The sequence below is a fragment of the Saccoglossus kowalevskii genome, chromosome 8 (assembly GCF_978046115.1).
Source record: "Saccoglossus kowalevskii chromosome 8, keSacKowa6.1, whole genome shotgun sequence".
In the NCBI taxonomy this organism is placed as follows: Eukaryota; Metazoa; Hemichordata; class Enteropneusta; family Harrimaniidae; genus Saccoglossus; species Saccoglossus kowalevskii.
Window position 1 is genome coordinate 16,273,260 of NC_140648.1, and position 15,718 is coordinate 16,288,977.

Below are 15,718 nucleotides of genomic sequence, written 5' to 3' on the forward strand. Positions count from 1 at the left end.
TGTAATTTTTAAACTTCCAAGTATTCAATTACACAATACTAAAGATGCATTATGGACAAAAACATTTTTTAAAGGTTTTTTGAGGACCAAATTTGATTATGATTTATCGCAACTAAAAATAATGTTAATAATTATGTGTACATTATTCGACTTGATTACAAAAATAACATTGTTTCATTAAAAGCATACTAAGTTGTGTGCAACATGAAAAACACTTTTTTTTATTTCATAATAAATCATAATCCAATAAATTCATCAACATATACCAATAGTATTAAAAAGAAAGATAAAAAAAATGAAATATATCAACCATACTGAATTCTACACTAAAAGCAGTACAATATTCTAATTTATCAGTAGTAATATTTTAACATGTACTGCATAAATCTCAAATGTTCCTGAATTCAGACTTGAGTGTCTCCCAGTTTTGACCTATGACCTCAAATTAGTGCCCTACTCAATCACAAGAAATTGGTGAATACAAGCAGTCTACATGCTGAAATCTACGCATAATTGCATAATCATGCTTTATCCACAATAGTGCTTTTTTTGCAATGCTTAAATTTTAATAAATATTTGCATACCATGTGATGTAATTGTCAGAGAAGCTGGCGTGGACACTTGCACAACAGTCTGACCTGATACTAGCGAGTTACCATGGCAGTGACCACTCGGTGATGTGCTGTGTTTCGTCGATGTTGATACCACACTGGTCGTTACCACAGAATCAGAGTGCGTTTTTGTAGAGACTGTTGCCTCGCTTACAACATTTGTAGCAGAAGATGTTAACGTGGAAATAGATGATGATGATGATGATGATGGTAAAGTTATTGCACTGGATGTCATAGTTACTGCACTTTGTGCCACGGTAACTAAATTTGATGTCTTGGCAACAGTGGCCATTGTCTGTGACACAATCTCACTGGGAGTATCGTGTTTCTTTTTGCTAGATTTCCTTTTACGTTCACTCCCACTTGCATCTTTTTTCTTAGATGCTTTTACTGGTCTACCGTCAGCCTCTAATGCTGGATGTGGCAAGACGAGAGGGTGCTGCAGAGCCGGAGATGATATTTCATTCATTTTTTCGTCTTTAGGGACACTATTCAATTTTGATACAATTGTGTCTGGAAGTCCTCCTCCAGCTGATGAATTCAAAGAAGGCGACAAAGAAGAAGCTGCCATGGAAACAGGTGATGTTACAGTTGATGCTGTTCCTGTTCCAATTATTTCACTATTAGTTGCCAGCTTTTTATCATTTTTCCTTTCAGTTTTGCTGCCAGAGTTATGGGCATTATTAGAATCAGTTCGCTTCGCTTCTTGCTTTTGTACATTTTCTGACGATTTTGAGCCGCAGGATTTGTCTTTCCCATTTGACACCGTTTTTCCAGAGTCTTTTTCTCTGGAGTCTTTAGTTTTTGTTGATGCTGGAGACTGCTGTGATGAGGACTTCACATTGCTGATTTCCCGCTCTTTTTGAGAAGATAATGTTGAGTGCGTTGCCATGGAGCTTGGCAAGCTAACAATCCCAGCACCATGGGGTGGTGTTGGCATCGACAACTGCATGTGACTGTCAGCTGCAAAGATAAAAGACAATCTTCAAGAATACACTCAAGGCAAAAATAGAGAAAAAGCGAAGATGATGAATGAAAAATAGATTAATAGTAGAAGTTCTCTGAAATTGACTTCAGGGTCTCCAGAATTAGGTCAGCTATATTACATTCTGAAGAAAACAATTTCCAGACATTTCCAGGAATGAAATTTTGCTTAACTAGAAATGCATTTATTCCAAACAAATGTGAGAATTAATGGACTAATTGATGTACCACTAAAATACAAACAATTTTGTTGGACTTGTATGTGCCTCAAATAAGGATGTAGTTATAACACAACAAATACATTAGTAACAGTAAAAAAAAAAAAAAAAAATTAAAAATTCAGGATATTAGATTATTTTGGTTACTGATAATAAAGTTTGCGATTTTTTTTTTTCTTCCAACATTTTGTTGACTTATTTTTTAAATTTGTACGCATTTTTCTGGAGACACTACAGCTTTATTTTAATTTTTACTTTGGCATTGAGTATTGCACTATATGTATAATATTAACTGAAGGCTTGTGGTAAACAGCACAATTGATAAAGCATATAGAAAAAATGATTAATGTTATTTTCAATTGCCAGGGAAACACTTTCATAACCAAGTTTCTACAAAATCACATCGCCTTTTTCCATGACAAGTTTCTAGTTATTAAACTGTGTTTGAATTTGGGAATCCATTTCTAAAAAAAAAACCATCTGCTTCAAGAGGCCAACCCTCGAAATGAATGTTCAGTTCTAAAACATGGATTTCCCAGAAAAAAAGGGAGCCCTCTTGTGGTGGCAGTAAGAAATTTAACACACTATGGGTAAAAACAAAAATGTCTACCTTCGTATAATTTATGATAAGCAGCCAGTGGTTGCTGAGCAGGTCTCATGCTAGGCGCATACATCGACCCAGGCGTCTCTGACACCATTGGACTCAAATACGGTGAGTACACAGCATTACCAAGGTAACGTGAATAACCTGGAAAACGAGGAGAAAGAAGAAAATATGACATTCATCTTTTTGTAAAAAGGTGGGTATTATCATGTCGATTGTGCCAAGGGAGGGAGAACGGGGTGTGTTGGATCGGATACCGAGGTGTCCAGGGACAGAGATGGATTTCAGTTTCGTATGTTGTTGTTCTTCCTGCACTATGACTGAAAATGAGTGATCAAATCTCAGGGGGTTCCAATTAAACTGTCACAGGAAATACAAGTGTCTTGAATCAAATGTGATAACACAAGGTATTTAATCTTTCATCAGTAGCATAAAGTAGTGCATTACTCACGAGTCATACGTGTCATCTGTTTAACTTTATAAAATATAAGTGATGACTGAAAAACAAATATTTCCCGAATTTAAAGCAATATGTAGAAAGATTCAATGGCATGCTTTTATTTAACCCCATACTGGTAATCACCTTGACCAGCCACAGCGATTTAGTTTTATTACTTAGACAACCAATAAAAGCTATCTCAGCATGAATCGGTTAATTTGACGTGTCCATGTCAATGTCAGTTGACATTTATGGAATATTACATTAAAGGGCTAACAGCAACAAATATCGGCAACGATCGAAACATTGCATAGTAATAATTCACATGACCTTTGAACCTTGACCTTATCCTAAATAATATAAAAACAACTTTTTCAAACGTCTCATTTTCATCTTGTTTTTCAGTGATGACATTTTTAGTCATTTTTAATATCCGGATCTCCCGCTATGGCAAATTAATTTTAGATATAGCTACAAACACAATTATGTCACTTTACCAACCACCAGGATACAAATGATTTCAAGGAAAAGGATCATCATTTAATAACAGCACACATAGTGTTTAATAGCTCTAGCATATTTAAATATGCTATCAAAAAAAAATAAAAATATGATCTGTCATTGGCTAATGTGATATTATCAGACTTTGCCGCAATTACTACAACGTAGTATTAGCCACACCGGCGAAATAGAACAATTCAGTATTACCCACAGTGGCTAAATCGATTTCATTCTTAGCATAGATACTGTGAATATAATTTTAAAAATTCTTTTTTTAATATCACCTTTGTAATGAATTTAATGGTGAAAGAAAATAATAATCCACAGAAAAATTTGAAGCAACTAATAGACAAGCTGGCACAATTTATTGTGATCAGTGCAAATTATCCTTTAAATGTCAAAGTCAACTTTCAACATTATAAAAAAAAATTACTTTTTTGGCCAGTGAATAATTGTGTCAATCTGTTCTGAATAGAACTGGCACATTGATAATTACAAAAATATGAAAATACATTTATCAGTATTTTTTTAATGGGACAAATTCAAAATGATCAAAGATGGTTCTACATGCATGTCCCAAATATCTTTCGGACAACCGCACATTCAGAGAAAAGATACCTATTTTACGTCTCCGATACCAAGCGATGAATGAAATGGTACCTCCGGGACACTGAATGCCATTCTCCGTTCTCTGATACTTGCACAACGAATAAAACAGTACCTCCAGGACATTGTACTCTAGATTGTGAACTTTTCAACTGAGAGTTGTGTTGTCCCTACTGGGATACGATTTCTCCTTCATTGAGTTTTCTTTACATATATCCAGGCAACAGATCAAGGAGCCTCGATCGGTCAACGACCACCAAACTTAAAAAAGGCTATTATTCTAAAGCATTGATGTGCGAATGCAAACAAATATTCGGATGTAAATGAACTTTACATAAACTAAATACTTTAATTGTTCAATTTTTTTTTTTTTTTTTTTTTTTTTTTTTTAAAAAGGAAGGGGTTAATCCAGATAATTGTCTCGACTACCGCAATGTGAACTCATTCAGTTATAGATTACTTAGTTACGGCAAAAGAGTACATCAATCTGAATGCTTGTGATCATTCTCGGATGCGTCTCCCCGTACAATTGCAGTAAAATTCAAGTAAAATAGACAGGTTGTCTAATTTTTTTTTATGCAAATGTATAATGGTGGCAAGATATACTAATATTCCAATAAGCTATTTCAAATCTTGAGCCTTTTCTATTTTTGAATGAAGCCATCTCACCCGCCTAGAATATATAAATGATTCACATTCCATTTTTTATCGAACAGTGCAAGCGAGCCTGGTTGAACAATTAAAACTGTAGGTTTCTGCTTTTGTCGGTGTTCACCCCTTGGCAACACGGTTCATTCATTAAACACAGATAGCAGCATAAAACGCTCTCATTTCCTCTCCGTGAATGCAGTCATTGAAATAAGTTAATTCAATTTTTATATTTCGCTTAGAAAATATATACTCAAGAATTGTTCTTGTACACGGAGCCATGACAACCAAAAATATTGTGTTCACAGCATTCAATATTAATTTTCAATCAATTAGCCTGTGCCTACTTTTCACAATAACGGGCAAGAATTATTATTATTATTATGCATTGTGCTTGGTGGGAACGACATATGATCTCATTAAAGAGATCATTTTTCAAAGAAATTGGGACATTTTGTTCTGTGGACACAGTGGGGCACATAACAGACAGGTACAAAGATTTTTACTGCAGTTTTCAAAACTTATGGGTGGGGGGTGGGGGGTGGGGGAAACAAACAATAGCTATGAAGGAGAACTATGAATAGGTCATCAGAGGAAGGCAGTGCCGGAATAATTTTAAATAAACAAATTACCAGGAAGTTACTCGATGAAATTAAAATCCCAAAGGGGAACAAAAAAGGACATAAAACAGCTTTAAAATGCTTTGTATAATAACATTTTACTTGAGGCCATCCAACGTCAACATCTTATCGACTAACATCAATTGGCAGTTTTTAAGTTCCCTTTACAATACAAGCACTACTTGGTAATGGACGCTAATTTCACTCATGGGCCGAGCTTCCTATAACTTTTATGCAAAGAAACCAAAATTTCGATAGTAGATGCAGCTATTCGGCTGGATGAGTGCGATGCTAATTATTATTCAGCTCACAAAAGTCCTTCATAGAAAGACAACAAACATGAAACTGTTGGGTTGCTTATAAACGGCAATCCCGAAAAGAGCTAGGTGGGACAGTGATGAAAATAAAGTTGTATTACTACGTAAATGCAACTAACGAAGCAAGATTTATTTTCCAGCCTACTATACTAACAGAAGATGAGTTGCACAACACATAAATAATGTCTGAAAGTAGCGCGACTTGAAATTGAGATCCCACACATTTACTACTGGTTGATTTCACGAACGTACTCGCCTGTCAAACCCTGGAACTGCATCAATGACAATGTTTCGAACATGCTCATTATTTTTCTGCCGTTTCCCAAATGATCAGTATTCCTCGAGTACGTTCGGGATTCACGTCATTAAAACAGTCCTGACCGATTTGCGGCCTAATCCAAGTTCAAAAGTCATGTAGCTGATATTCATGGTAATTTTGAGATTGACATTCAAACAATTTCTTCGCATCAAAATCTGCTGAAGTGAGAGAATTCAATCATCGCCTCAAATAATTGATAAAAAACATGTCACAGTCGCTTGAATAAATCTGAGACGAAGCTATAGTGTATAATGGATGTCACAAACTGTTGTCTCTTGAACACTGTCCATGATAATACAGACAGATGACCCTGGCTCATCTTCCAAATATCGAGAAGGTTTGGATTCTCCATCATAGCGACCTGACGCTAATCATTTCTTTTTTCCAGGGATTGAAATAGAATTTTTTCCCTGCATGCATAGTGTGCATGTTGAATTTGAAATTTACCTGCACTAACTTGTTGTGAAATGCACCACTTTTAAAGTTTAAGCAAAATTTACGGGTTCTCTATTGATGCGATCACGAAAGAATTTGCTTTTTTTGAGTAGTCTTACAATGTTGGTTGAACTTAATTTAGGCTTAGTGAATATAATGAGAAAATGTTGTGTTAATTTCTACATGCACAGCGTGCACATTATATTTTGAATTTACTTGCACTAGCTAATAATCTATGTGCATAGTGCACCAGAGTATTTCGACCATTGTTTTTCAGATGTTGAGACAGTGATAAGGACGAGAGAATGTAGATGATAACGTTTAGTTTAGTTAGAAATTCATTTGTTATTCACCCTTACGAAAGTTATAATTTTTTAGAACCCAATTTTTGGCGAATCATTTTGCATGGTTTATGTATTTTTTTTTATATATTCTTTGTTGATTTTGGCCTAAATGGGCGATCTTGAACTTGATCAAAATGTTCTAACGAATCGATAGACAAATTTGTGACAAAAGTTGGCTAGGCATACTGGTTTGCACCTGTCATTAGACAAAAAAAAAAAAATAAGACAAAGACAGCAGTTCAATACCCAGTAATATCGTAAAGTATTAAAAAAAAAAAAAAGACATTAATAATTACGAATGAAATCTATGATTGGAATTGACTGTAATTATAATGTAATTGAACACTGATATTAAACGAACACAAGACCAGTGGTGGATTAGTTCAAATGAATAAGAGATCAATAAACATAAAAATCTTTTAATTAAAAGGTACAATTACAAGAAAACCCCCAATGCATTATTTATGACCCAGACCCTGTAGTACAATGAAAACATATTTTATTACCAAAGAGGGGAGGGTGACCAAAGCCAACAAATATATGTGTATTTTTGCTCATAATGTACATGAAATTTTTAACATCAAAGTTCATCTAATTAAAATTAATTTTTTCAGTGCATCCATTAAGACATTCTGTCTCAAAAAGTATTAAGAACATCTTCTTCACATTTTCAGAAACTTGTTTTTCTATACATTTCTCATTTTTAGTCTTGTTCCAGAAAAGTGGTCAACCTCATCCACATAATGTATGTATATTGCCATTGATGACTGCTATAAATTCATTCATATAAACTCTCCATCATGTATTTAACCACATGGAACAAACGTTTGGTGCATGATGTTCTGTAAACCTTGACGGTAAACTGTCCATTCTTTTACTGATTTACATTTTAAATTGACGTACAACCTCAAATTCTTTTCGTTACGTCCAGACAAAATAATTAATTAGTCAATTTTGTTTAACTTCACGTACAATAAAGAATGATGTTCTTGTAGGATAAATCCGTCTCGATCAAATAGTAACTCAGTGAACTGTTTTTATCTAACGAAAGATAAATTCGTAAATTCTATTTGAGAACAATTTTGTAGCATTGACAATTTTTCTTTTGGGTACCGAACTTTATTTAAATTTATAAACGATCAAACCTGTACTGTGAAATACTTTATTTTAGCTGGAATTAATTTTCGCTGAAAAAACTTTGGGTGTTTTGTATGGAATTTATTTTCACTGATTTTTGAAAAGTTATTTTCACTGAATCACTACCTCAGCGAAAATTAATCCTAAGCAAAAATAAAGTATTTAACAATATTTAAAAACACACATTTCAGGCAAATCTAAATCAAAAACCAATATAAAATGAAACAGGGAACAAAACTTTTAATATGTACTTATAAATGTACGTTCGATACAATACCCAATCAACAGATACTAAACAAATCATAAAAGTCTGGTACCTATGGAGCAATGTACTACATTAATAGATTCTGGGAAACGTGCACGTGTGTATATAACATAAAAAGGATCACACACCGTTAAAACTGTGAATGCACATGCATAAATCGAGGCGTACGCAATCGTGACGAAAAGACAAAATCAGGTATCACTGAAAAGAAAGATGATCTTATTTCAAAAATGAATTGACTAATTTTGTCTCAGAGACACCTGATAATCGATCAACTATCGGTTGCTATGCAATATCATTCATACAGTAACTCAATCAAGTGACTTGCATTAGCGCTAATCTACAAATTACAAAGCTCATCTTTCTTTGTCACCGTATCCATCCGCATGTCATCATCAAGCGAGCATAATTTGCATATTGATGTAAACTTTCCGAGAATACGCTCAGGTGAATTTACATCATATCATGGTTTACCCTTCAACTTGCCCAAGTACATGATAACGCTCATTAAGCAGGGATACAACTATTTTTGTTTTAAGATTTCTACATACAAAGTAGTGGCATCGGAGATGTAGACCGTCCCAGCCAAGACTGCTAAAAAACTATTAAAACACGTACTGAGACTGTCTTTTTAAAACAAGCACCCCTAAGAAAGATTTATTTTATACAGCTGAGCCCTTTAACTTAATCTGAAATTCAATACAAAAATAAGCTATCATAACTTGCTGTCATATTTGACAATAACAATCAATCACACTTCCCAAAAAGGAATCAGTAATTCCATTTTCCTTTAAGTTGATGCAGTTAATTAGGTGAAGTCATTTTGGATAGAAATAATACAACATTCTGTCTTCTATTAGGTAGTAATTATTTTATTACAATTTTACATAAACATGCATAAATCATAATTTATGGTAGCAACACAAATGCTACACTAAGCAGTAAACTGGAGGAGGGTAGCGGTATATAACCAGATGATCAGAAGTATGCAAATTCACTAAGTCAATTAAAAAACAACAATAGAGGGAATTCAACAGAGAAATCAGACAATTTTCCAAAGTGTCTTTTCCATTGATCGTTCAATCGTTAATTTTCCACTGTTATATTTTTTTTTTCTATAAAGCATGTCGAGAAATGACAGCAAATCTAGTGGGAGTACGGCGGCATTGTCATGACTAGCAATAAGACTGGATGAGGTTATGCAAATGTTGCCATGGTAACAGAGGAACGATGACTAAACTCGCTATGACTACCAACAACAACTGTACACATCACTGAGAAATTTAACTAGATCATATTTTTCACGTTGGTCGGAGTAATTGGACGTCGGTCGGAGTAATTGGGTCAGCTCACATAGATTACAAGGCAAGATGTCCCCATTGAATACTCGCAGATAAATGTGTATTGAACAATATTTTCAAGAATTAGTTTTAAAAAATTAATACAGATTCAACACTTGGAAGAATTTGGAGTTTCTTTGCAAACAGACGCCTGATTTTGTTACATTTCACAAATCAAAAAAAAAATGTTTCAATGTCCGAAGTCAGTAAACATATTGAAAACTAAATGGATTTTAAGTCCGAAAATATAGCATAAAACGTTCAAATTTACGGTAGTCTGCGACAGCTCCGCCTGCAATGGAAAATTGTTGGAAACTTCTTTCAAAAAGACAAAAATGCCCTTTTCAAAAAAACAAGAAAAACGATATTGCATATTTACATGATAAAAGTGTGCTAAGCAATTAAGCCATCACATGCATTTACACAAAACTACTAAATAAGGCAATTTATTTTCTATTTCAATAGCATTTTTAAACTAACCATTCCTATTATGCAATCATTGACCACTAACTACATAGTTAACACAGTTGTAAATCAACAAATAATCTTTAACCCCTTCCCCACACTGAAAAAAAGATAATTTGACCTTCACAAAACTATTTAACATGAATTAAGTTAAAGAAATTAAGTCGCCAGAAATATAATGGTAATTATGTTTGGACTATGGGAATATGCAAAGCGTCAATTTTGAGACACCTATTTTGCTATTTTATGAGGATCTACTTTCATAATTTTCCACGTATGCAGGTTGAATGGAAGACAATTACATGCACAACAGCACAATCATGTTAAACCGGGTTACGCTGACCTGATTCTTCAATTGTACCCATATTATTCATACGTATCTCTCAAAAAAGCATGAAGTATTATAACTATGAACGTTGACTAAATTTTGATTTTTTTTAAACTGAATTTTTTTGGGTGTTTTTTCTCTAAAATTCTGATCGAAAAAACTGTAAAAAAAAAAAAAAAAACTTTCACCATTTGCCATTTTGAAAATCAGTGACATCGACTCAGTCAAATTTTCCAAAAAGCAAAAAAAAACTCAATGAAAGATGTACACGTGTAATGTAATCTTGACAGTTATGGGTGCAACTATCTTGAAATATAAATTGGAAAAAAACAGCATGTTATCTGACGTGCGTTTTCACTAAGCACAATAAAGCTTCGTTTTAATCTGTAACGTTTCCACATTTCCATCAAATTTAACAATACAAATCCAGTACGAGTGGCTTCAGTAGGGAAAAAATACAACATCTGCTGTGAAGTTAACATAGATTAAAGCCCAACATCTCCTTTGGTGGCGTTGATGTCATACTGTGCACGACTTACAAAAAAATGTGAATAAAAGGAGAAGTAAACACATTACAGCAAAAAAAAAACACAAAAAAAAAACAGGAATCCCCCCCCCCCCCCCCGATCAGATCCAGTGCATCATACAAACAAGCCCAGATACAATGTATGCTGCATACACTTTACTCATCTTCACCATTGTAACATGCAAACTGGAAACAACTTAGTATGGCGGGAGGTTTCAAAACAACTTGTTTTTGCTCGTTGTTTGCGAAAAACACACTAATAGGTTTTTATTTGAAAGACCATCTAGTACCACTTCAGAAGAAACAGAAAACATCCAACAAATTACCATTCAGTTCTATTTCCATGGTAACCAACAGATGTTACTTGACATGGAGTAAAAATAAACTAGTACAGCTTGTCTCTGTGTGTTATTAGATTAAATGCATATGCCAGTGCCAACAATAATTTATTGTGCTTTCAATACAGTTTTCCCCTGTACTAGTTTCATATTTAATCACTTCGCTGCAGGTGGCATTGCTGCCTCAGCCCATTTCATAATGGTAGAGAAACTGCATCTCTTTCCCATGAAAAAACTTTCCCATGAATTTTTCGAGCACAATCCTTTTTCCCACCAAAATTGTTGTGGAACATTTTGCACTTTTCTATAAAATCTTATTTTTAGAATATAATTTCTTATTTTTTTTATACATCTAGTACAAAATTCTTGAAAAAAATAAGGAACGAATTAATAAAACGGGTTTATTTTGTCATGAGGAATGACACGTTATGATCAGATCGACTAAGAATTCCATACATAGGGAGAAAGCACCAAAAATGAATGCTATTCACGGAATTGTGAGAACATTGAACCTGCTGTTGTTGATGTTTAAAGTACTCTGACCCTGATATATCACTATGTGGGGAACAAAAGCACAGAAATTACATTTCACAAGGGCCACCGAGCTGATGTCATGAAGATTTTGAACTCTGTCATGTTGGATGTTTAACTTGTAAAACATTTTTTTGTAGGAGTGAAAATTAAATGCACTGACTGATGCATTTGCGATGTTCGAGAAATACGATGAAAATTATGAAATTGGTACAAAATTGTAATTACAAAATTGTGCTCTCATAATTATGGATCTTGGAGCATGCACAGGTGAGAGTCAGAACATATCCACCACCACCACCCCCATCATCTGTGTTGATCGCTATGACTTTTCGTAAATTTGACATGAATAACAACAATTTCCCTTATGAAAGCCACCATAAAATTATTTCAATGTCACAGCAGTTACAAATGCGTCTGTCACTATTTTAGTTTTTTTATTTGTCCAAATTGAATGACTTTATGAAAGCCAGCAGACCCTTTCACACACAAAAAACGGTTAGTGAACACAAGCGCAATTTAATCTACACCAGACAACAAACAGAGCATCTGTTAAATCTCTGCTGATTCAGTATGCACTGACCAACTGAAGTGGATACTGCTAATGTGGTTACCGAAGCAACCAAATATCAACAGACCAGCATCCCAATAAATTGTTGCCGATACATTGTTTATACAGAGACCATCTTGTGAGCAACTATCCCAGATAGCTTGACATTAAACCGATTCAATCAATCACCATGTTTATGGAAGTGACAAATCAGGTCAAAACTTTGAAATATTGCTCCTAATGTACAGGCTACTAAATTACAGATACTTTCAGTCTTGACTGCCAATCACTGTCAAAATGGCCCTATGCATGCCAAAGATCAGTGGCGATGGGGGTCAAAATGAAGGTATGTGCAATTGAAAAACTGATAAACATGGCGTGCAATATACACAGTAGCCTCAAAGAGACCAATTTATATTTCCGGTATAATTAATTACTTATGTTTACAACACCAGAGGGCAATCAGAAGCCACTAGAGGGCGCCAAAAGTAAAGTCCAATCAAAAAATTAAATTTCACTTCAGCATAGAATTATACAAGATTATCTTGTTTTGAATAATTATAATACTAACCACTGAACCGTTGCGGACAATCAATTTTTGATAGATAAGTTTTAAAAGAAAGATTTATGTGCACCTAGAGGACAAAGACAGAATTGATGACCTTGTCCTTGACTGGAGACAAATTAATACCTTCTCTTGCTAACAAAGAGTAACATCTACAGATGTAATCCTGTGGGACAACTAAATCGCAATGCCATATGGGACAGTTAAATCCATCAAAAGAGGAAACCCAGCCCAGTTTTCGGGGATATATAGCAAATGATGAAATGAACATGGAATTGATGACAGTACTGTACATTACTTCATACTTGGGATCCACTTTGCGAGTTTTTACCCTGGAGGGATCAAACAAGTAGAAACGAACATCTAGTTGTGCATGTAAATGATCCCAAATTGCCATTTCCACCAAAGCAAACGCAGTAAAAACATATCCACACTCACAATCTTGTGTGCAGGAGAGAGATCAATGAGTGAATGAAAATGGACCCAGCATCTAGCCTCGAGGGAGTATACATGTAAATTGTAAAAGCCACAATTTGTCCTTGCTACAGCTTAAACTTACAGATGTTGCAGGCAAGCTGAGCAATTCCCAATGAAAATTAAATAGAGTAGCCTGACAGGGAGATAGAGTCATAATTACGTATGCAAAGGTTTTAATTCTCATTCCAGGGGAAATTCAAAATAATATAGCTTTTTTTTTTTTTTTTTTTTTAGTTTTAGTGAATTATTCAATACTACACCATGAAAATACATGCTAAATGTTTAGCATTTATTAAACAGTGCCTTTAAATACGTGCTTTAAAAGTTGATTCAGATTGACAAAACATTTCCCCTTCACAGATATGCAGAATTGCGAAAATAAAAATGTGTGAAATACCGGTTTCAAACTTGTGTGCTTGATTTTCAAGAAGCAAAAACTGTTGTTTATGCCTACAACATTGTAGTAGTAACTTCGTCTGGAGTTGGCAGTGATTTCTACTAATCAATGTTCTGTAAGCCAATCCTCGTTTTTTCCTCCTCTTGAAGGCTTTGTATTTGAGAATTACCAAGACTCGCTGAAGGCTTGTGTATTGGTTACAAAACTTCCAGGACGGAATCTGGCAGTCTTGATTGCCGAGGCAAAGTTTCCTTCTGACCAGAAAAACAGAGTCAATGTGATGTTGCTGAGGAAGTGCCCCCCCCCCCCAAGTCTTTTACTGCCAAGCTAGTAGAGTGGAGTGGAGTGGAGTGGAGTGGAGTGGAGTGGAGTGGGAGAAGAAATTTCCTTTTTCATTTAAATTCACCACCCGCCCCGAAATTTCAAAAGTTAAATTAGTTTATCAGTTCAACAAAGAAACTGGGTGCAAGATGTAGTGTTAATGTCAAGTTTCAGTTCCTCTATAATGGATTTTCATTCATACGTAGCCATAATTATATAACCTACACAGAATTGCGGTATGTTAATTGATATATCCTTCCAGATAAAATATAGAAGGGAAATAGTTCTGTGAATGTGAATACAGCACATGAATACAGCACATGAATACAGCACATGAATACAGCACATGAATACAGCACATGAATACAGCACATGAATACAGCACATGAATACAGCACATGAATACAGCACATGAATACAGCACATGAATACAGCACATGAATACAGCACATGAATACAGCACATGAATACAGCACATGAATACAGCACATTTCGCATCAATTTTGTATACGCTATATATGCCACAAGTGACACGTATCAAACCTTTCCAAACACTTCTCTTGAACCAATATATGATTGAATGTGGGGGGGGGGGGGAGAGGAAAGAAGTTTCCGTTTGCAAATTGGCAATTGCCTCGCGGACAACCAGTGGACACTTGAACCACAGCTCCCTGCAGCCAATGTATTGATGAGAGGAAGACGAATGAACGCTCGGCAAGGGACACACAAATGGATAGTACCAGAGGGGTTTCATAAAACTGGGAATAGCATCGCGAACAATATAGGTGATATCCATTAGGCATGTCAGTTGTGATTTAATGGTCGAGGGATGATCGGTCGTGACATTGATACAACAATGACAGTGTACACCATAGAGAGAGTGACAAAATATAATCACATTTTATACAGTAAATTAATTACAAAAAATGTCTTTATCTTTTAACTTTGACACTAATAAAGGACAGCAGAAAGCAATAACATCAATATGTGATCTATGAAGTTGGCATCAAATTAGAAATACACATTTTCATTTTTTTTGGGGGAATTATAAATTATTTTTTAACTGACTACATCTCCCACTTGGAAATATTTATAATCAGTTGATAGAATCCATTAAGTGAGGGACCATGCAAGTATCACCTAAGTCACTCTACGGTGTCTACTTTAATAGTGAAGGTATCTCATCTCCCTATTAGACGATCTGTGCCACTCTTGTAACTGTAAAAGAATATCCACTTCTGAATTTAAAACGAAGACCTCAGCAACTAATAGTTGTACTCTCGCACACATTGACACACTGCCCTCACCATGCATGCAAGCACATCACAGCCAATTGTTTGAGTACACGTTTTTTGTTTTGTCATCAAATTTGTGTTTGAGTACACGTTTTTTGTTTTGTCATCAAATTTGTGTTTGGCGAGTACAGCTAAGATATCATTGTTGCAAAGAAATATTTTGGCGATACATCATAAGCATGAATAAACACATTACCCTTTTCACCGCCAGTTCTGTCTTTTCATCACAAATTCACAAAATAGTCAGAAAATTGGGACAAAAAGCAAAATTTTTTTTTGAGTAAAAACTGAAAATTTACTCAAATTGTGTCTGTTGGCTCCAACATTAGGGTTAATTTCCAGAAATATTGAAGAATACAAGAAAAAATTCCAGAAAGAAAGTCTGGTGGTGGAAAGGTTAAAATCTTTTAATCATTATAAAATGTGTGAGGATAAACCAGGTGTGGCAGAGTACACGAACCAGCTCATACACCTACTGGGAGTGGCAGCGGGTACTTGCCGGGAGTGGCAGCAGGTACCCACCGGGAGTGGTGGCAT

General features: G+C 34.9%; 1 protein-coding gene across 4 annotated transcripts in view; it reads right to left on the bottom strand.

Annotated features, from left to right (window-relative positions):
* The window catches only part of LOC100369237 (uncharacterized), a 61,925-nt gene that overhangs the window by 22,125 nt on the left and 24,082 nt on the right, over nt 1-15,718 (bottom strand). For all 4 annotated transcript variants that reach the window (XM_085502267.1, XM_085502265.1, XM_085502266.1 and 1 more), the window contains exons 4-5: nt 2,424-2,561; nt 585-1,574 (exon numbers count right to left, since the gene is read on the bottom strand). In XM_085502267.1, coding sequence (XP_085358393.1) covers nt 585-1,574; nt 2,424-2,561 — 1,128 coding nt within the window. The remainder of the gene's footprint in view (nt 1-584; nt 1,575-2,423; nt 2,562-15,718) is intronic.